We start from the raw sequence: 22074 nt of genomic DNA on the forward strand, positions 1-22074 counted from the left end.
TCCACCTGTCATCAAGTACCTCCTGTTCGTCTTACGCTTTCTTTGCTTATTCAATTAGTCAATCATGGACACAAAGGAAAAACATTTTGTCTCTGACCCAGAAAGTCTTGTTGTTCCTGACATCGAGCTCGATCCCTCAGAAACACGCAGCACTGTCAAGGGTTAAGTTGCTGATCGGCAACCTCGGTGTCAGGCACTAGTATCTACCCTCTTCTGCCCTCATTTAGGTAAGGTAGATTTATTTTTACGGTGGTGAAATTAAATTGAATGTGTTTGCGTTACTGAGTTTGTCTCTGATGGCTTTGGCAAGCAAGACTATACGAAATACAAGGAAATGAATGGCACTGAGATTAGAAAGTAACGACTTACAGTGCAGAAGAGGGCGGTAAATACTAATGCCTGATACCGAGGTTGCCGATCAGCAAGTTAACCCTTGACCGTGCTGCGTGTTTCTGAGGGATCGAGCTCGACGTCAGGAACAACAAGACGTTCTGTGTCAGAGAAAAAATGTTTCTTCTGCTCTAGATTTGTGTCCATGATTGAATAATTGAATAAGCAAAGAAAGCGTAAGCCGGACAGGAAGTGCAAAATGTCAAACGGAATATATATATATATATATATATATATATGTACCATATAGCCATATAGCGTGTACAGCGGTATCTTAATCCTTCCTTACCCTTTCCATACATTCCCATCGGTTCCTTTTCCATCTCCCTCCATTTGACATTTTGCACTTTCTGTAACGTTACACCGGGTTGCACCACAGTCAGACCACAGAGCCCTGTACACCCCTGTTCTGCGATAGCCTCCTTCACAGACTTCGAGAGCGGTGGCATTTTTTTTTATGGAGCGATGATTCGCGATTTTCAAAATGTGCTAAGACTCTCTATGCCAGGAGGCGGCGTTTTTAAATAGTGTCTGCGAAGGAGGGAATTCTGGGACACCAGTTTTGTTCGTGTGTCAGTCAGCTCAGGGACAGGGGCACCACTCTTGTTGGTAATGTCAGGACAGGGACACCAGTCTTGTTGATATGTAATTCAGCACCAAGGACAGACCTCTTGATGTGTCATTCAGCACCAAGGGCAGGGACACCAGTCTTGATGGTGTGTCAGTCAAGGACAGGGGCACCACTCTTGTTGGTGTGTCAGTCAGGGACAGGGGCACCACTCTTGCTGGTGTGTCGGTCAGGGACAGGGACACCGGTCTTGTTGATATGTAATTCAGCACCAGGGACAGGGGCATCAGTTCTCTTGATGTGTCATTCAGCACCAAGGTTGGGGACACCAGTCGTGTTGGTGTGTCAGTCAGGGACAGGGGCACCACTCTTGTTGGTGTGTCAGTCAGGGACAGGGACACCGGTCTTGTTGATATGTAATTCAGCACCAGGGACAGGGGCATCAGTTCTCTTGATGTGTCATTCAGCACCAAGGTTGGGGACACCAGTCGTGTTGGTGTGTCATTCAGGGACAGGGGCACAAGTCTTGCTGGTGTGTCAGTCAGGGACAGGGACACCGGTCTTGTTGATATGTAATTCAGCACCAGGGACAGGGGCATCAGTTCTCTTGATTTGTCATTCAGCACCAAGGATAGGGACACCAGTCGTGTTGGTGTGTCAGTCAGGGACAGGGGCACCAGTCTTGCTGGTGTGTCAGTCAGGGATAGAGGCACAAGTATTAGTTTATCAGCAGGAAAGGGAACCCCTATCAAAGTCATTTGTGAGTGCCGGCGTTGTTTTAGATGCCAAGATAACAGTATATACATGGTTCTGACAGAAGGGAGACTAAGCCAGAAGATAATCCACTTAGCTTCATTTATTGGCAATGGACATTTTAGCTGGTACAGAATTATGTAACCACATTTAGTATGTACACCACTGCATACCATACACTGTGGACTGCACAGATACGTGTATTAGCTATATTGTGAGAAACAAAACCTTTCTGATAGAATATGCAATAAATGTGAAAAATACATAATGCAGTACATGACATGAAGTGGTGGAAAGGCATTACTGTGAAATGAGTTATTCTGCTGGAGTTTATGATACGAATTATTTTGTAACGAACATGTTTTGTGAAGAAGCATTATATCTATTTATTAAACAGAGTTTTTTCTGTGCAGCCAGAGTTTGATGACGTCATCATATTACTTTGCTACGTATGTTGCTCTTTACAACTTTGAATTGAAAATCCTGGTGATTCAGACAGTGTATAAAACTAAGAATAAGACAGTGTATAATACTAAGAATGCTACATTTACAGGTTCATTAGTATAATGTCAAGAATTTCCTCTACATAAGTCCACTTCATGTGTGATATGAAATATATTACTCTCACATGCCAACATAGGTGTATAAACTACAACTGTTATATAGTGTTAAAAGTAGTGCTACAGGTTGGACACACCCCTACAGTAAGTGTAACAGGAAGTGGACAAGTCTCTAGACTTGTACAGGAACTGGACACTCCCACCTCCACAAGTACTACTGGAGACCACCTCATGTGTAAGTTTCTCCACACACCAGTCCTACTCAGTGTTACATGATACAGTCTGTCATAGATGGCTCACATGAGATGATCTTACTCAAACTACACCAGACCACACAGTACAGTTCTTTTTGGAAAGTCAGTTGTAACGAGACTAGTTTAGGGAAGGTCGATGTTATCCTTAATGTCTGAGTAGAGTCCACGACCTTTGCCAACACTGGTGTGAGAAAGATTGGTCGGAGTTTCTCTAATTATGGGGGGCGGCTTTTGGCAGAGGCACGATGTTGGCTTGGCGCCACCAAGGAGCTTTCATTAACCTCCGAGGTTTCATACAGACTGCGTAACACTGCTGGCAACCCTGACGTGGGATAGCGCGCGCTTCGTATACATATCTGGGCACCCGCTCTTCATTTCTGCCTTTATCCCGGTTATACGTACGCGTCGTTATCAGCGTCTTCTGCGCCCGGCTAGAACTGATAGGGCCAACATTGCAAAGACTGGCCCGATAATGATCGCTATAATGTACGGTATGTCACCCCGTAATGGGCGGTATAACCCCGCCGTGTGTAAACATGTGCGAACATGTGTGTATGGCGGCTTTGAAAAGGTGACCTTTGAGACCTGTTTCGCCATACCCTCCATTGTCATCGTATATGGAGAATCCTAATAAATAGATAAACAAATAAATAAGTAATCCGCCCTGTGCTTGCGCGCGGCATCACTTCCCGCAGCATAATTACCCGCTGCACATGCTGATCCACGTATGCCATTATGCACGCGCACGCTGTTGGTGAGCGCGCCCCCTGTCGTCATGACATCCTCCTCCTAATGAGCCGGCCTCCGTGAAATCCAAAATGTTTGGATAAAGATCGCCTCACGATGTAAACCGCGGTGCATATAGTTAAAAGGTCTAATTGATGTATTATTCTACAAGAGATCGTAGCCAAAAAATAAACGTCTGCATGTACTCGTGTTTTTAGCGGTGAGAAATTCCCTTTTAGCCAGTACAGTGAAGGGAAAGGGAAGGCCTCAGCTCCAGTTAAAGTAGCGTCAGGAGATCCGCAAGGCACTGTCCTGGGACCATTGCTTCCTCTAGCTCGATTCAAGTGTGAGGTTATTCGCCGATGATTGTCTGCTATATATAGAGGTATCTGCAAAGAATGATTCACAAGTTCTTCAGAAAGATCTGAACACCCTGAAAGAATTGCAAAGAAATTGGCCTATGCAGTTCAATCCTGATAAGTGCTTTATTATGCACATAACGAACAAACGCACACCAAATGTGTCCCCCTTACCAGTTTTGTGGTCAGACATTAGCAACCACAAAAAGCCACCAATACCTAGGTGTTACGTTAACAGCTGGGCTGAAGTGGGGTGTCCATGTTAACAAAATATCAACCAAGGCTCAACAGACATTAGGAGTGACCAAACGCAACTTGTGGGCATGCCCAGCCAGAGTAAAATCAGCTACCTGTAGGATAGACATTGTGTAATAACTACTGTTAAAGGTATGCTTAACAAGCATATCTCTTAGCCTGATATTTACCTCCTGAAAAAAAACAAGCCTGAGTCTTTCATGCCTTTTTCAGGAGGTAAATATCTGGCTAAGAGATGTGCTTGTTAACCATACCTTTAACAGTAGTTATTACACAATGTCTATCCTACAGGTAGCTGATGTTACTACTGGTTATGTTTTTATTACCAGGTCAATGTGTGTGTCTTGGTGAGCAGCTGGCCAGGATGGAGCTTTTCCTGTTCTTTTCTACCCTGCTGCAATCCTTTTCCTAAAGTTAAATTATTCATGTACATGCATAATGAAAAGACCTGAACACATGAACCTGTATTTGTAACAAAAGACAATTGTAACTCCTTATTTTTCACTACTTACAGAATATGTACATCACTTATCTTACTTCCATCACCTGATGACCAGATAGATGGATCAAAACGGATAAAATTAGCAGCAAGTATGCACATCGTCATTCCCAACTTGCCATTAGGATGTAAAGGTCAGAAACATAAGTAGTAACAGAAGCATTTGTATCAAAATTGTTACCATTTTTTCCACAACACTGAAGTTTGTACAGCATTTATGCTACAGTAATTTTCATGTCAAAGATTCACTGTTACATTGCACCATTAAGTCAGATGTAGCAAGTAGATATTCACTTCCTGACCACAGGTAAGTCAGATGTTGATAAATCATATACACCTTGTTTGTACCAAAAATATTTACAATCCACTTATTTCAGCACAGTTACCTACAAACTTCTAAAAGCATTTTATGTCATTTTGTCAGAGTGACAGTTGTATATCCTGGCTGTTCCAAAGATGTCACATTTACTTGACATGTCATTCCTAAGTACCAGTATGGTGGGTTCTATAAATGCTTAACTGACAATTCTAAAGACAGTATATTTACAACATTCCTTCATCTATCTATACAAACTACTACATGTATTCATGAAAAGACACATATACAGCAAAAAAACATACTTAGTACATAAATTCACCAATGAATTCATATGTACATGTAGTTTGATAATAGTAATTTTGTTAAAATCCCTGGTGGCAGATACTAGCATATAAAAAACCAATGATGTCCAATGTAACGTTATGTCATCACTTCTTATCTTCACCTGGAAGTAAGACAAAGTCTTCAACAGACACCATATGAAACCAACAGACATTAAGAAAATTACAGAATAATACAAACATTGAGAACTCTCAGAAAAATGTTTTAAAAATTGCTTGACCCTGATTTTCCTTGTAACAGCAACCCATGCTTGTACCCAAACAGTGTGATTATAAAAACTTACATAGACAGTTGCCTGTACAGTTCACCTTTTGAATGCCAACTTACAAGCATAGCAATATCAATGTGGACACAACAGTGTGCTAAGACTTACTCCATATTGTCCAACATACTGTCTGAAGCTGAGTATGATCTCAGCTCAGGAACATAATCAGCTGACACATCTAACAGCTCTTCTGAGTGGTCATTGCTAGCTGCAGCAGCCTTCTTTCTCCTAGATGGCAGAACAAGGGGAACACATCCAGATATACATACATGCCACAGACTGTGCAGGTATGCATAGTTGCTCTCTGTCTCAAAGAAAGCGTAGGTGATGAGACCAGTACCAGCCAGGATTGCACCTGGGAGCAGGTAGAACAGGATGCGCCTGACTGATGGGTACATCTTCTTCCTCTTGCGACACTGCAGAATCTAGGAGGAGACAGTTGAAGACAAAGTTATGGTAGCTTAGCTAGAAGTCTAGGTAATGATTGTTATTTAAAGATTGACTATTATGTAGATTGTCATTCTCCTATAGGACTGTTTAGCCACAGTCAATGCTGTAGGGCTGATATCAATTAGGATTTTACCATGGTCATATTTCGTAAATCACAGGTATAACTGTAATAAAAGTGTACATATGATCATCATGATAATGGAGCATTCTCACTCATGGGAACTGGATACCGAAGCATGACACAGAAATTTATGATTGTTGCTTCTTCCTCAACACTTGTAACAATGAACTAATGCTCATCATGTGTAATTGACAGCACAGTATATCAATCAAGTCACACTATGGCTGCTTTCATCTTATTTTGTTGTGTTCATACCGATTTTGGGGAAATGCCACACAGCAAAAAAATATTTACACAAAACTCACCCAGGAGATGAGCACTACAACCGCCAGCACACCTACAGGTACAGCAAACACCCACAAACCATGGGCATCATACTGCACCCCAGCTGACACCCCTAGGGCCCCAGCCATGTGGGCCAGTCCACGCCACGGCTCGGGCAGCTTCGCCATGGCAACCAGGGTGACGACGAAGGACAAGACGGAGGCAAAGAAGTCACAGAAGGACAGGAGGCTGTACTTGGTCAGGCAGTAGCGCACTGTCTGCTCATCACAGGCATGGTAGAACTGGGGGGGGGGGGAGCAAAGCTGTTGATACATTTCCACTTCTTTTGGTCTAATTACATTGAAAGACCATGAAGACCTGACACAAGCTGATTTTACTTACATGTCACAACCAATCATACAAAATTTACAAATAGTGTCACAATAAGAGGCATGGTCAGTGCAAACACCTTAAGGTTGGGCTCTGTTTAGGAGCGGTAATCAAAAGTCCTTATTTCATGGACAGAAACAATGCTGATAACAAACAAAAGTCTTGTACATTACTTGGGCTGGAGCACTTACACAAAACCTCACATCATAATAAAGGGATCAAAAAGAACTGCTAAAACCATGACTGCTACCAAAATAAGTTCAATTGATCTTACGGTGGAGAAGAACATGTTGAAGGTGTAGACCAGGGCAGCCACGTAGAACTTCCTGTAGATAGCCACACAGATGGCTGGGATGAACATGAGGTTACTGAGGGTCAGCAGCAGGACACGGACCAGCTTGCTGTTGTAAGACAGCGAATTTGTCCCATCAGTACAGCCCCAGCCTGTCCAGTCTACAAGGTAGAGGAATAGAAGTCATTAATCTCTTCTCAAAACAGAATAAACAAACACTAATACACAACAAATAAGATAAACAAAACATCCTGAATTGTTGCCTTTCAAAACAACTAACTCTTTTTTTCCCAAAAAATTTATGACTGTCTAATGCAACCAATGCCTATAGCTGGACTATAATCCTTTGCACCACAAGTAATAAAGATGTACCATCTTCACAGGAACAGGCAGCATAGAAGAAAACACCACTGTAGTAGGTGTGGCATGCTCCATTCTGTCCACAGTCATTAATACATGGCGTGATCTCTGTCCTCAGCTCCACTGCACTGGTGAGGTTGGAACAGTTCACCTCAACACTGTCATTACTAAGAAACAAAAATAAAAGTGATATTATACCTCCACTTGACATCAGTTCCTGTTTGGGCTTCATTTCTTCCTTTTCACACACATTTCAATGAGAATTATGCATTTACTGACAGTGCCTTTTTGTCAAAGATCAAGTAAAAGTAAACCACTTAGCATATTTTACTGCAAAATGAATTAGCATCAGGCTTACAATAGAGTGTACTTGCATATAAAAAGCATATTCAGACACCCCCCTGTAATACTGAAAATGTTATCAGTACAGCATCTACCAATAAGGCACTCCCTCTGCCTCCAAAAGGGACATGACTTCTGGATAACAAGAATGGATAAGTGAAAATTACCAACTAGGAAGGTAATTTGGCTGCATTCAACAATAACATACCCTGATCCAGAGACATTCCAGCATGTCTTGTCCAATGTTAGGTACCACACTCCCGGCTCTGGGAACGGGAAATACCATGTATTGGTGCCGTTGGTCAGCAGTTCATGGTGAGGTTCACAGCTGAACTTGGAGCCTTCCTGACTGGGTGGAGCTCCAACCCGGATACACAGCCGTACACTCACAAGCAGGTCAGGGTGCTGCCATGTGAACAACACAACTGGTTACTGGGACATATATCTAGATGTGTATTCTTGATTTGATATTCAATTAACTATGCTTCCAGCTTTGTGTAATGTGGGAAGGCGCAGTACAATAGTGAAGTTTTAGAAATATCATTTCCTTACTCTACTCTAAATGGAACTCTATATACAATTTCTATTTTTAAAATAGGTTCAGATTAGATGATTGAATATAATCTACATGTAGTTGACTGCAGTGTAAAGCACTTACCAGAGACATGATATCATTTCTAACTTAATTGAAGATGTTCTTGTTGTACTTTCCAAATTTATGTATAGAGTTGATGTAGTGTAGTGTGACACTTTACTTATCATGTGGTTCAACTTAAAAAGTGCTATAACTTTTTCAGAAAACAGGACTCACAGGACTCCATATGTCCAGTCCTATGTTCAAGGTTCCCCCGGTGTCCTCCACTGGTAGAATGTGGAAGCTGAACACACTGAGTCTGTCTGACTCTGGTACACCTGGATCTACTTCATCCAATACAAAAGATGTCTGGAAGGGGTACGGACTCTTAAACCGCTGGAGCCAATGGATGACTGGGCACTGGTTGGTCAATGTGTTCTGAGAAGTAAGCTGTAGAAATCAGGAACACAATATTAGGAGAGGACTGAAATGATTGGGTAAAAATTGCAGCAGAACAATGATATATTCACATCTGTACCATACTTTATACAGGTAATAGAGGTATCTGAAAGAACAAAAAGTCACCTCAATGTGAGAGGATTTAGCCAGGGACCGTTGAAACCGGTGCTTCCTCTTGATGGGTACTTTTTCCCCCATGGTAGTCATGGATCCTCCATCTGGACCCTGGTCAGCCATGACAGTGCCCCTGTTGGTAATGACTTTCTTCCACAAGTGCACATGAGAAGGCAGGCTACTGTTCACCTGGTCTGGATGAATCTCTCCTACTTCATCTAGATAGCCTTGGGATTTGTCACAAGCTGAAACGTTTAAAAGACATTAAGTCCATGAAATAAGAGACTAAATGTGCCATGACTTGCTTGCAATACACATTTACTATAAACCAATAAACACAACATAAATCATGCAAACAATAACATTTTACATAATATATAAATTACCTTGCAAAAAAAATCCCATAAAACCAACAGAACAGGTGGCTTTGAAAGAGAGTTATCTACAGTGACTTGCAGTGCTAATAAGATTATAGACAAATGCTAAACTCATGTAAAATAGGAATTGTGTTGGTCCATTCCAAAATTCAAAGTCATTGTGCCCAGTTCGAGACTGCTCATACCTACCTGTCACCTTGACTTCAATATTAAAGCTGATGGTTAGGTTGCCTGGCAACCGTGTCACTTCCAGGTAATACCAGGTGCTCTGGATGGGTGGGGTGTCACTATTGATGCTGCAGTCTTCCTCCATGGTAGAACAGTTGACATTGTTCTCTTCGCTACCAGGCAATGGTAGTGATGCAGGTTTGAGGAGTAAGATAACAGGACAGCCAGCTGTGGAGTTCACGGGTGCCTGATGGCAATCACTGATGGTGACTTGGAAACTCAATGTGTTGGTAGGGACAAAGTACCTGTAGGTAATATCAAAGTAGAATGTAACCATACACCCACCATAAACAAAGGATTGTTTATGCCATGGAACATTTAAGCAGCCAGTCTGAAGGCTAGAGACTAATCTTGGGCCATGAGTGACCAATGAGATGTAAAATATAAATGAATAATGGTTGCTTCACCTAAAGCCAGCTATGTCGCTCCCTGATGACAGCATCTTGTGATAAAGTGCACCTCGGTCAGACAGCACAGGTATTTCATCCAGGTACACAGTGGTATGGATGATACCAAGCATGTAGGTACAAGATACTGTCAGATCCTGTTGGCAACATACATGTCCCATAGTTAGATCAACATGCAATATAATGTATCAACTATTAATGATCCTTTCTATTGCAGTCATTCTAGTAGTATCAAATATTCTACAGTAAAATGCACATCTGTTTGTTTGAACCTTTATCTATTTATGAGAGCCTCAAATTGGCCAGCAGGCCAGTTTTCATTGAGGTCATGAGGGAGGTATGGGTCAAATAAGATATATATGTAACAGGGAATAGATTTCATTGAGTCCTAATAAATCTATCCACCTATATTACTACACAGGACCCTGTTAAAAGGCACAACACACTAATGAACTTCTTTACTTTGTAAACTTCACCACAGACCAATGTACCAGTGTCAATGACAAACATGTTTGTTTTCATTCTTGGCAAATGATTTGCCTTGACCTTTACAAGGACAAGCTAACCTTGATGCCATGAAAAGGTACCATGTACCAAACACAACATAAGGACTTAATCCTTTTGTTGATCTACAAGAAATCAACATCCCCTGTATACATGTGGGTTCCATATAGTTGTATCAAAAGGGAAGTCATATCCAACACTAGGGAAGTCGTATCCAACACTCCTATCCCGATGCAACACTGACCAAATATCCATCAGATACCATATTCTCATTATGTTCTGGATTCATGCCTGAAAAGATCTAAATGGACACAATCTGTTCAGGACAGTAGATCTCACCCTTTGAGTCATCTTCTCAGGTTGATGAGAGAGATACCCTGCTGCATACCAGTCTCCAGGGGCTGGGTTCTTCACCTCCAGCCAACTTCTTGAAGACACATTGACTTGGAAAGCATTGGTCCTTTTTAGCCAGGTGTTTGCAGGAAAGGATGCATTTTTGGGGTTGACTACAGGAAAAGAGCCAGACTGAAATGCACTGTGGGGAAAGAGATCAAACATTTGTGTTAACATCAAGAGTGTATCAGAAATAAGCCCAATTACTCATCTATAGCCTTTATCATATCAATCATTATCCATTGACAAAGCAAATCTTTCATGACAACTGACTAAACATTTTTTTTGTTAATCACATTAAGCTGGTGCTTTTGCTCCAATAAAAATAGATCTTTGAAATTACAAAATACATGTATAGATGAATATTGCCAGGTCTTGAAAATTGTGTTTTGATTGCTTGCTACTTTAGGGTTGACAAAACTTAGCCACGCCAAATTGATTTGCACTATTGATTATTTATGTCATTGCAATATAGCATTACAACGGTTGAACCTAGCATATGGTAAAATATAAAACGTTACACACTTACACATGTATAGTCCTGTTGGGACAGGATGCAGCTGATTCCTGATTGCCAGCCAGTTTGACAGCCTGCAGTTCAAACCTGGAGACGATGGCTGCCCGAGGGATGGTAAAGTGGAAAACCTGTGCGCTACCGAAGCCATTCCACTGGTGCATCACCTTGGTCTGGTGCACTTCCACATTCTCCCTCACAGCTGGGCATACACAACAACACAAGTTACACAACTCAAACATGAAAACATTAAACAAATACATGTACCACAATTAGACATGATCATACAGCGTTCTTCCTCCGGGGTCAGTGATCCGTAAAATGTGCATTCCTTTAGCTGAAGCTGCAGCGATGAGACACAGTCTAATTAAATGAATTATTGATATAGAAAATTTGGGGCACGGTCCATTGGGCGAATTCCTTTCCTGCTGCTATCAGCAATTTTCGCAAGAGAGGCTGAGCTGATCTTTGAAGACAAAATGCAGCAGTAAGAAAATGCTGCAATGATTACACGGGCAGATGTCACACTGGATTTACAGGTACAGTAGTGCAAAACAACAACAAGAACATGTTGTTTATGTTAGGGAGCTGAGCTGAGCAAGGGATATACTGGCACTGCACTACTAGTACTACTGTATCTGCACTCTTTGTGGTAACATTCACGACATTCTAGACCCGGCAAAAACTGCCATATATGTTCTTCTGAAAACGAAGATAAAACTTACCAACTCCACCAACGAAACACGGACAGAAGAGGGAGAGAAACAAGATCAAGTTTAGAAGCGTCAAACCGAGCAGCTGATTGTCCTCCGCCATCTTGGGGTTACCAAAGGACAGGCAGTGCATTCTGGGTACGCACCTGTCCCTATTCCCAAAACTTTCAAATTACCGTGTTCAAACAATGAGCCTTTTTAACCTCCTTGGCTCGGTTCAAAAAGCAATCCGAGTAGATGATGCAAAATTAGGCACCATAAAGTTGTGATGACTGTTGTAAAAAGAAATAAAGGGACAAAACATGGTATCAGAGCCAACAAGGCATTCATTCCTGTATTTAAGACATGTACTGGTGTGGTAAAAGTGACACTAGTGTGGTAGACTGGCATCACCAACAAAGTTGGTAACCACACTCATAGCTTCCATATTGGTGTCACTTTTACAACTATCTAATAAGTTTCTAAAGTTTCTACAACTACAGTCTCGGGTACCTTGCAAGTCTCACTTCTACAAGTACAATTATTAGGCTACAACACAACATGTTTGCTCATTTTGGTACTTTATCGTCATGTTGACCATCCCTGCAGAAGAAAAAAAAATTCTTGTTTTTTTCTCTGAAATCAGGCGAAAATTAATGCGCGCGCTGATGTCATCCATAAAATTTACTTGCTGTAGCCTTACTTCCCCTGCGTAATTTGTTGGGGACGGGACAACTTACCGTAGCCAGGTTCAGTACGCCGGGAAGGTTCTTATATCCGGGATGGAATATGCCCGCAGCAGGGACAGGAAGGTCATGTATCCCTTCGGCTGGTGGATAAAAGAACTTTCAAGGCGTAAAACCTGGCTAGTCTCTACCAGACTCCGGCCTAGCCGAATAGTAATAGGGGACTTTGGCCAAGCAAGGAGTTTGAAAAATGGAACCTTTCCCTTTTCAAACTCCTTGCTCCTTCGCGGCCTTTTGTGGGCTTTTGCGTACATTTGTTGGGGAGCGGTCCGGGACATATCTAATAGCGCGATTTTCAATAATACGCGGCCAAGCCATGCCAAGCAGACAGTGTCAGCTGGATGAAAAAGAGAAGAATTCATGGCCAAATAGGTACAAATAAGTTGGCATGGAGTTTCAGTCTTTTGCAGTCTCATGATCCAGCTATCTCCGTAGACCGGTCAGTTCACTCCTAGGCCAATTAACTCCAACTTCTAGTACTGGACTTTTATTTAGCTATGATTCATATGGACTTGTTCTAAGAGAATCTGGCAAAGAAGATCAAAGAAGCTCTTTATTCATTATTCATTATTCATTATTCATAGAATACTTAAACACTGGAGACTCCGGTTAATTTGATCAGGAATCTCCAAAAGTTTTATTTTTGCAGTTTTTAGGATCATCGCCAGTTACTCAGCGGAATGGGCTGGCACGTGCTATCTGAGTCACATGACTTGTGTATGTACTTTTGATCACATGATCAACAACATGGCTGCCGAATGAAAACAAACTTCCAGTCTTCCTGAGTAAATGACGATGTCCCTTTTATCGTGGCAAGAATGAAGGGACTGGTTGTTATAAATCCTTTGCCAGACATCGTGTTCTTCTGGGGAGACGTTGAATTTACCACACACATCAACCGTCTTGGAGCGAGAGAGGGTATTGCCGAACAGGTAACGTTACAGATATCTGTGTGGGAGGGGGGCGGGGTGATTATTTTATAAAAATTCATTATGTAACGTTACAACTCTGTCGTCCGATTTGACAGTAGAAGCCATGTTGTTAAATAGCTGTGAATTATCAACAGAATTTACAATATTTTTAAGTGTGCTTGGTGTGACCCGTCAATGGCAACCAACCTCCTTGTTGGAATAATAATTGGACGTTTATGAAGTATGTGCGAGTTTGCTGGACAGGGATCCAAAGCTTGTGGGAGCCTTTATGACTTAAGGCCCACTCTCACTTGACGTGCGGCACGCTTGCGGCATTGCTGCGTTCGTTCGCTGCGGTACTGTTTGGTTAGTTTCTCCGATTTGTTATAATTCAGATATTGCGCAATACGTAAAAGTGTGACATAGAAGACGACAAAATACACAACAAGTAAGAAAATTCGTTCTTTATCTCTGAAATTCGTTGAGCATCTTCCGAAAGCAGCAATGCCGCAAGCGTGCCGCACGTCAAGTGAGAGGGGGCCTTTACCAAGGGACTCCAACAGTATAAAGAAAGAAGCAAAACGTAGGGATGTATCAGGACATTATTTCCTCCCACTGACAAAGCTCGATCACTTCATTATTACTATTAGGAAACATATTCCCTTTGACACATGTCTTTCATTTGTAAATCTTATCCTCATTCATTGATTTCCTTGAAAGAATGGAATTTCAGATGAAGTGGACCAGAATGCCCTGGTGCAGTTCTTCTCCCCACTGTTGGCATCCCACCGTTTCCTGAAAGCAGAGTTGGACAACCCTTACAGTTCTATCAGCTGTGAGAATGGCTTCCTGTTTGTGCTCAGACAGGTATGTTGTTAACATAAGCAGCAACTGGTATACTAGTACCTACTTTATTTACTACTTTTAATGCAATAACGTTACATCAGTGTGTATGTTGCATCTGACACTCTGAAAAACAGCATTTGATGTTCACCTACCATTATTAATTCTGATGTGCCATTCACTCGTCATCATCATCATCATTATCATCATCATTTGTCCTCCAGATTGCTCCAATGAGGTATAGATTGGCCCTTCATTTCATACTGATAAAATTATGTACAAAGTGTTCTCATGATTATACTGGTCCGTTCCTTCAAACAGTTTGGAGAGCACCTGCACATAGCAGTGTGTGGAGATGGTTCAGAGACAGAGGAGTTCCTGAAGAGAAAGCTGTATGTCTTCCGAAGGCTTGCAGGGGTGCACTATGGGCCAGTTATTGATGAGTATGTACATGTATTAGCTTGGATCCTTATGTACTTGTTTGTGCCTGTGTGTGTGCCCATGTGAAAAAGAGAAACACTTTCTTCACTCGTAGCCATCAGATATAAATTGTCCTCCATTCTTATACCTGCAGGCTGCGACCAGACTCCTCCCATGATAGGAAGAAACGGTGGACTTACATGAGCAGGTTGATCAACACATGGGCCCACCTGGCCTCCACAGAACAGAGCTTCCTGGTAGAGGTTAGGAAAACGTGTCTTATCATTAGATTACGGTCTAGCAAGCATTAAAGGGGCATTCCACTCCACACGGGAGTGTTATTTTCCGATAAATATTAATTTTAGGAAGTGATAACTGCATACTACTTCACATTATACGATAAAGTACCCAGTTGCTCCACATGCCTCAAAAGCATTCAGTCTTCTACTTAACTCCCCAAGTACCCTCTAATTGAATTAATCCTATGGCTGAATACAATGCAAGACTTTTAGGTAAGGTTACAAAACTAATTTCAGGTTCGCTAAGAAATCTCGTCTTGTTCTTGTATTCTTTGCTATCTTATGAGCAATTTGCCTTCTCGGTGTGCTTAGCGTACCTCATTTATTCCGAAAATATGTACGATAAACACAGTGTCTATGCGTATAGGGAATGCATGGGTAGGGTCTGCATGGGTTAAGTGATTGTCATTATTGTACACATCACGTAATTCATCCCAAGGTGAATTCCACAGAATTCCGCTGATGATGTATTCATTGCCACATTATCTATTGGAAAACAAGACTCCCTCCTGGAGTGGAATGCCCCTTTAATTGCTAGTAATTGAAAAAAACCCTAAATGTCTCACATGTATTGTGTTTTCTTAGAATTTATGGTATTAGTGTAGGGGAATCATAGAACAGTGACTCTCTTCTGTTGTTAAATGTTTACAGTTTTCATTGAAACCTCTTCACTGCATACTTAAAACCTTGCTTGTCCTGACGTTGGCTGGCCTAACACCCTGTTTCAACAGCAAACTAAGAACCTCCCTACCGCAAAGTCAAACCACCTTCAACTTAAATGGATCTACACTATTTCTTTCATTTCCTTTATTTGTTATTCTTCTTTTCATGGTTTGTCCCCTGGGATGTAAACAACATGATACCTAGTAATATGCAGTAAAACACAGAGATATGATTATATATGACTTTCATAATTTTTTGTTTATTGTTTATTGTTCATTGTCACCATGTCTGTTGGTGTCAGCAAGATTAACAGTTCTATTTTGTTTTCCAGGCTGTAGAAAGGCTGAATGTTAACCAGGCTCTGAATGAGACCTGTATAAACATCCTGGAACAGGCCCTGAGTAAGGTGCGGTCAGGCGGGGACAAGCATGCTGTACACGCCCTCCTGTTGGTCAACACCAAGCTGCTTGCACTCTACTCAAGGTAATGGATGATTAGAGTGACTAGTCTACATCATTGTTCACATTAGCAATGACATTTTTCGTTGCATCATTTTACAGATTGGGACAAGTGATACAACATACAATGATACAAATAGGGATTGGACATTGAATTGCAGCAACGAATGAAAAAACATTTTGTATTACTAGTACTACTCATTAACAATCACACATGTATGTATTATTATAACTTATAAACTGCTGTGTCTTATTAAACTTGTAAAACTCATATTCACAGTGCATTAACTAAAAATGCACTGCATAAGCTAATAAGAGATCTGAACTATACAATTTCAGTCGGAATGCATGTGAGCTGCAGGCTGCAGACATCCTTGCCATCACCCTGGTAGTGCGGACCTTGTTTCCCACAGGTGATAGTCTGGAAGAACTGCTGTCCTTCACTCACACTCCATCTACTCCACTCAGTGTCAGGAGGGTAACTGCAGAGGTATGATGGAATAATAGTGCACTGATATAGTTGTTAATACATGTAAGTGCTCTTGTGGCATGCTTTGTCAATCTCTTAAAAGTATTTGAAGATAAAAGTTAGTAATGTCTACATGGCTGTACAGATGCATGTACATGTATTAGGAATGTTCTAACAGCCTCAGGAGTGAAAATTGTCATGTCAATGTTGTAATATAACCGCATTTGGTCCATGACATTTCTACAGCGTTCCCCAACTCCATCATCAACAGATTACTACAGTCCCAGCTCCAGTGTGGAGGAAACAGAACAGGTTGCTTTTTTTATTCTTATGTTCTGTATAGCAAGGCTTTTCAGACACTAAATAGTGATAAGCTTTTTCTTAGTCAATCTGTGGTTGGTGCCAGTGATATCTTTTGACAGTAAATTTAGTCAGATGTCATTGAAATTCTTAACTTTTTCTGTATCTATACAAAGATGCTAATGTAGTTTTTAAACAAGTGCTGTGGATTGGCTAGCAAACAAAGTGTTCTCCCTCAAGTATGACAAGAGAAGCTGTCAACTTTAACCAAAATGTCTTTGTGTAGTTCAAAGCTGTTGCATGACTGTTTTCATGTCACTGATAGTAATAACTGGTTTTTGAAAGAAATAGAATAGAAAAGCCAAACTTTTATTTTAGGAGCTTAACAAGGAATTATTTTGTGTACCATGCAGGAGAAATCAGAGGGTCAGGGGGACAGCAGCCCACAACCTGTGCCAAATAGGGACCTGTTCCACACTCCCATCATTCCCCATGAACAGGATAGTTTCCACACCCCCGCAGCTGTCCAGGACAGTTTCTTCACTCCCCATCAACCAACCCCAGCCAGCCAAAGAGCACAACAGCCAGAACAGGTAACACATGCAATCATATTTTGGACATTATCCATCTATTAGCTCAGATAGCTCATTTTGCAGCTACAAAGATTCAAAGAGAAAAGAAGACAAAGGTCTGTTAGTACTTTGGATTAAAAATAGAAAAATTGCAGTTAAGACATTTGATTGTTTTAATTTGTAGAGCAAACCTTTTGCCATTTAAGAATCCCCCCTGCTTCCAAGCAAGCAGTATTTGTACACACATTGAATGACTCATATGGCTTTGTAAAGTGTCAGGTTTGTGCCTTGTACAGAACCCGCTGCTGTTATCTGCTTGTGAGGAGGCTTTGGATGAGACAGCGGAGAGTAGTCAGGAGTACTTCCATATGCCTGCCTTCCTGCAGACTCCCCTCTGTACCCACTCCCCACACCTACTGCACTGTGTACCCATCATGCCTGGCACTGTGCTTGTCATTGTCAGCGAGGTAAGGTATCATGGAGCATATATGGTGTATATGGTGAAGATGATGTATGTTGTAGTCAGATGTCTATGTATGTACTCGAAGCATAATGCAGTAGAAAGCAGAAAATTACTAAGGAGAAATTGAAAAATTGCAAAGTCAAGTTTCTGATAAACCCGAGTTGTTGGTCATAATTGCTGTTGTATAGCAAGATGTGTTAAGGGCCCTACACTAAACATTGACCAAGACAGATACAGATATGGATACATAACCAAGGCCCCTCTGCTATCTCATGATCAGGTCCCAAAGAGCCATCTAGCTGGGCATATCTGTCAGTGCCTGTTGACCTTGGTCACCACGGAGATGCTGCAAGGGAAAACAGGAGGCTCCGCACGGGATGGTGTTCAAGGGCGAAACCAGGTGGAAGTGTTGGAGGGGAACGTCAAGAGGGTCCTAGATGCAACTCGTAAGATGAAGGTGTGAAGGAGATAAGTTATCATATAGTTAAGGAGTTGTAAATTACCTTGAATATTTGCCCTCATTCATCAGGGAAAATTTAATTTACAGATGCAAAAAATGTTTTAAATAATTGATTACCCGATTTTTGTCATGTTTATATCACTTTAAATAAATGGACTTACTTGTCCATTTTTTTTGGAAAGTGACGGAAAAATACTGACACAGTCAAGCACATCTACATGGATTATGTATTTGAAGCATTAAGTAGTTACAGTAATTCAGCAAAAGATGCAGCCGTCCATGGGATAATGATGTTGTGACTTTGATCGTTATCAGGGTGGCCTTGAGCGGGTGCACAAGGACCTAGTGAACAGATGGGACCTGGTCAGGAAAGGCGGATTGTTGGAATACATGGACAGTACTGCTGCTAACCCTCCACCAAGGTTAGAGTCTAAGAATTTTTTTGTTTGTTTTTATTAGACTACATGTCACCTGTCATGATAAAAAATAAAAGTTAGAATGTGTATCACAAATGTAAACAAGCATGCAGTTTCAATTTTCTTTATATTTGAAAGTTATGTTAGTACAGGTCTATGATAAAGATAATAACATTGAACACGTTCCAGATTGGAAACAGCCCTGTCAGAGTTCACCAGGACACTAAAGGTGCTGTTCCGGCTGCTGTTCCTGACCTACAAGCCCCCTCAGGCAGCTGAGGACAAGCAGAGGGAAACCATGGATGCTGTGCAGGAGCTGGTCAGCAGGAAGATCTCTGACTACAAGGACTACCTGTCAGTCAAGGCTCAGAGGAATGTTACCATGACTACATATCCTTTTTATTAAGACTGGGCATGCAGATACTGGATTGGAACAATTCCAGTGGACTTCTTTGACCTTTATTTTGTTGAAAACCTTTCTTATTCTTCATATGGCAGCTTGAGAAGATAGACGAGAAACACTCTTGACAACCATGTGTCCCAGTCTTTAGAATTATACTGCCACAAAGATGATTTGTTTCCCAGGTTTTTAAGAGTGTAGCGCATTTCCTTAATCAACCCTAACCACGTATCTGGAGGATTTCCCTGGCCTCATCCACTTCCTGTACATAGACCGTTCCATGGACCTGGTCATTGCGCCAGCCATCAATGTAACAACACACCCGGAGCCTGGATGCTTTGATGCAACTGCAGTGCTGAAGGTGAAGGTAAAGATATTCCATGTTTAAAAGTTACTAGACTAAGTGTTCTGTGGTCCAGCACTCAGAAATTCCTCTTCTGGATATTTTAAAAACTTTATTCTTGTGACCATTGACACTGTATATTATTGATTAAACCAATGATTTCCTTTATTATGCATGCTTGTCAGGTTTGGGAAATGGTACGACGGTGGCAGCATTACCTACAGAACAGCTTTACCTCCTCTGTTGTGAGAGATGGAGACTTCTGCTACTCCTACTTCCTATGGTTTGAGGACCCTTCAGTAAGTACAGAATATTCTAAAGCATACCTCTATCAGTAATGGTATGAGTTAGGGTTTGATAATATTAGCACATTTCTGTCCTACAGCTTTTATCAACTCGGCTGCATTCAATACCAATAGACAAATTTGTATAACAGAAAAATCAGCTGCCATATTTATGTTGGTGCATAGAAATGACTTTTGTAATGGTTTCCAGGGGGACTAGAAGTGAGTTTAGACACTTAAGTACCGATAACTGAATGGAATAAGAGGTGTCTCAACATTTGGTTATGCAACCAGATTTTCATCTCATAGTTTGGGATCTTGAAATGGTCTTGATTAGAATGTTTTTTTTTGTTTTTGTGTGTCCAGGGAAACCCCCTATCACCCCAGCAGCCAGTTAAGCAGGTACAGGGAGCACCTCCTGGTATCCTGGCAGGGCACTATTACAGGTGGACAAACCTTGCTTATGTGTTACAAATATGCAGTTACAGGAGATTACAGAAGCCAGATTGGGGCAGCTTAAATATGTGCACTATATATATATATATATATATATATATATATATAGAAGAGACTGTCATTTTTTATCTTGTGGACTGTTATCTAGGGCTGATATCTAGTAGGATTTGCTATGATACATTTTGACCTAAAGAAGCCACATATATAGATAGGAGATTGATATTGGGAATTTCATCACACATGAGGTATAAGTTAGGGAATAAAAATAGCAACAGATACACTGTGCAATGTACATGTATCCTCAATGTATGTTAACTAATTTCTCATTCCCTTTATTTTTCAGAGATCTTTGTTCTAGGTGCTTCCCCACCATGCCAGTGGGTGCAGTGAACTGTTATGAGTTGATGTGCATGCACGTTGGGGTGATTCCAGCAGAGTTTGTGGCCTCACACTGTCGGAAGCTGGCAGCCATGTTATGGGAGACATCAGGGGAGGCTCACTCGCCCATCAGCCTACTATAAATGTGTCGCCATGTGTCATGAGGGAGAATGTTGCAATAGGACCAATATTGCCTCTAATGTACATTTCCCTACAGTAGAATGACTCTGGTAAAATGGCAGTGAAATCTGAATGCAGAAAAATGTATTACCAAAATTCTTATATGAAGTATTGAAAAGTGACAATTCTTTACTATGGGAAAAGAACAGGTGGTTGTTGGCATGGTAAGCATCTGAATCAAATAGTGCAATATAGGTCACCACAATGATCTCAGCTGGATTTTTTACTCTTACTTCCTTCAGTTCACTCAGATGTAGGAGGTTGTAAGCTGTTTGAAGCAGTTTTGACAGAAAACATTTAGTGTATATAAGTGCCTGACAGCCTAATAACAGGCCATTTTGTAGCTTACTATGTTCCTACTGAGGTGAAGGAATCAGTTTTACATTGTTGCATATTTTGGTGTTTTTATCTAAAAGGTGTAAATAATGTTTAAGCCTTTGTTTCAAGTCTTTCACCTGTCCTATTTACAGAAAAGGTGTTGGAAAGTATTAGACTATTTATAGTAGTTATCATAATATACTGCAGACTGTCGAAAACTGGTATATTGATTGAAGCATTAAGTAAGTCAGTAAGAATGGTAATCTTGATAAAAGGTCAGGGACATTGCTTTCAATCCTTGTAGGACAGAAATGATAAAAACATGTTGTCTCCAATTTAGGCCACAGCAAGTAAATTTTATGGATGACATCAGCGCGCGCATTAATTTTCGCCTGATTCAGAAAAAAAACAAGATTTTTTTTCTTCTGTAGGGACGGTCAACATGACGATAAAAGTACCAAAATGAGGAAATATGTTGTGTTAAAGCCTAAGAATTGTACTTGTAGAAGTGATACTTGCGAGATACCCAGGACTGTGGTTGTAGAAAAGAAACTTATTGGATACATTTTTGTAGTTGTAAAAGTGACACCAACCTGGAAGCCATGACTGTGGTTACCAACGGGTGTGCCTAAACACCACAAACGACCACAAATGACTCACAAACACCACAAACGACTCTAATATGCAGTGTATATGGGTCAAATACCTTGTGTGGCACTCTGGAGACATTGTTTACACATTTATGAATTCAAAAAATGCAGCAAGTCCTACGTATTCACCAGTTATTTAGAGTTAGTCCGCCGGTTTCAAGATCGGTCACGATGGCTGAGCGCACTGTCAATGAATGCGTCAGCCTGCATTTGAGGCTGAAAAACACTTATATATATATATATATATATATATATATCCATAAGTGTTTTTCAG

General features: G+C 41.1%; 2 protein-coding genes across 4 annotated transcripts; one reads left to right on the top strand and one right to left on the bottom strand.

Annotated features, from left to right (window-relative positions):
- Positions 1-4272: 4272 nt before the first annotated feature.
- On the bottom strand, positions 4273-11943 carry LOC118413816 (post-GPI attachment to proteins factor 6-like). Of its 2 annotated transcripts, none has more exons than XM_035817366.1 (12): positions 11805-11943; positions 11095-11281; positions 10512-10707; positions 9669-9805; positions 9223-9506; positions 8669-8901; positions 8321-8521; positions 7718-7914; positions 7180-7334; positions 6790-6968; positions 6167-6427; positions 4273-5715 (listed from the first exon to the last, which is right to left on the bottom strand). In XM_035817366.1, exons 1-12 carry the CDS (start codon positions 11923-11925, stop codon positions 5395-5397), a joined length of 2472 nt encoding a protein of 823 aa, XP_035673259.1. In that variant the 5' UTR covers positions 11926-11943; the 3' UTR covers positions 4273-5394. The 2 variants fall into 2 exon arrangements, with proteins under 2 accessions (XP_035673259.1, XP_035673258.1); XM_035817365.1 differs by having other exon boundaries at positions 8321-8533.
- Positions 11944-13169: 1226 nt separating this feature from the next.
- LOC118414440 (Hermansky-Pudlak syndrome 1 protein homolog) lies at positions 13170-21559 on the top strand. 2 transcript variants are annotated; one of them, XM_035818477.1, is made up of 16 exons: positions 13170-13449; positions 14149-14295; positions 14593-14714; positions 14846-14954; positions 15985-16136; positions 16451-16601; positions 16827-16892; positions 17294-17473; positions 17749-17919; positions 18196-18372; positions 18691-18797; positions 18981-19181; positions 19417-19558; positions 19720-19833; positions 20185-20264; positions 20618-21559. In XM_035818477.1, the coding sequence occupies exons 1-16, from the start codon at positions 13336-13338 to the stop codon at positions 20793-20795; spliced, it is 2211 nt and encodes a 736-aa protein (XP_035674370.1). In that variant the 5' UTR covers positions 13170-13335; the 3' UTR covers positions 20796-21559. The 2 variants fall into 2 exon arrangements, with proteins under 2 accessions (XP_035674370.1, XP_035674371.1); XM_035818478.1 differs by having other exon boundaries at positions 13172-13449; positions 19420-19558.
- The last annotated feature ends 515 nt before the right edge of the window (positions 21560-22074 follow it).

Source organism: Branchiostoma floridae, chromosome 4 (assembly GCF_000003815.2).
Source record: "Branchiostoma floridae strain S238N-H82 chromosome 4, Bfl_VNyyK, whole genome shotgun sequence".
In the NCBI taxonomy this organism is placed as follows: Eukaryota; Metazoa; Chordata; class Leptocardii; order Amphioxiformes; family Branchiostomatidae; genus Branchiostoma; species Branchiostoma floridae.

What these genes read in the sequence shown, in the direction of transcription:
- LOC118413816 (XM_035817365.1), bottom strand. Translation starts at nt 11,925, where the DNA reads ATGCACTGCCTGTCCTTTGGTAACCCCAAGATGGCGGAGGACAATCAG. An exon ending in GTGTTTCGTTGGTGGAGTTG is followed by an intron (nt 11,282 to 11,804) that starts GTAAGTTTTATC and finishes GTGTATGCCCAG; the next exon opens with CTGTGAGGGAGAATGTGGAA. An exon ending in CCCAACAGGACTATACATGT is followed by an intron (nt 10,708 to 11,094) that starts GTAAGTGTGTAA and finishes CTTTCCCCACAG; the next exon opens with TGCATTTCAGTCTGGCTCTT.
- LOC118414440 (XM_035818477.1), top strand. Translation starts at nt 13,336, where the DNA reads ATGAAGGGACTGGTTGTTATAAATCCTTTGCCAGACATCGTGTTCTTC. An exon ending in GAGAGGGTATTGCCGAACAG is followed by an intron (nt 13,450 to 14,148) that starts GTAACGTTACAG and finishes TTTCCTTGAAAG; the next exon opens with AATGGAATTTCAGATGAAGT. An exon ending in CTGCAGTGCTGAAGGTGAAG is followed by an intron (nt 19,559 to 19,719) that starts GTAAAGATATTC and finishes CATGCTTGTCAG; the next exon opens with GTTTGGGAAATGGTACGACG.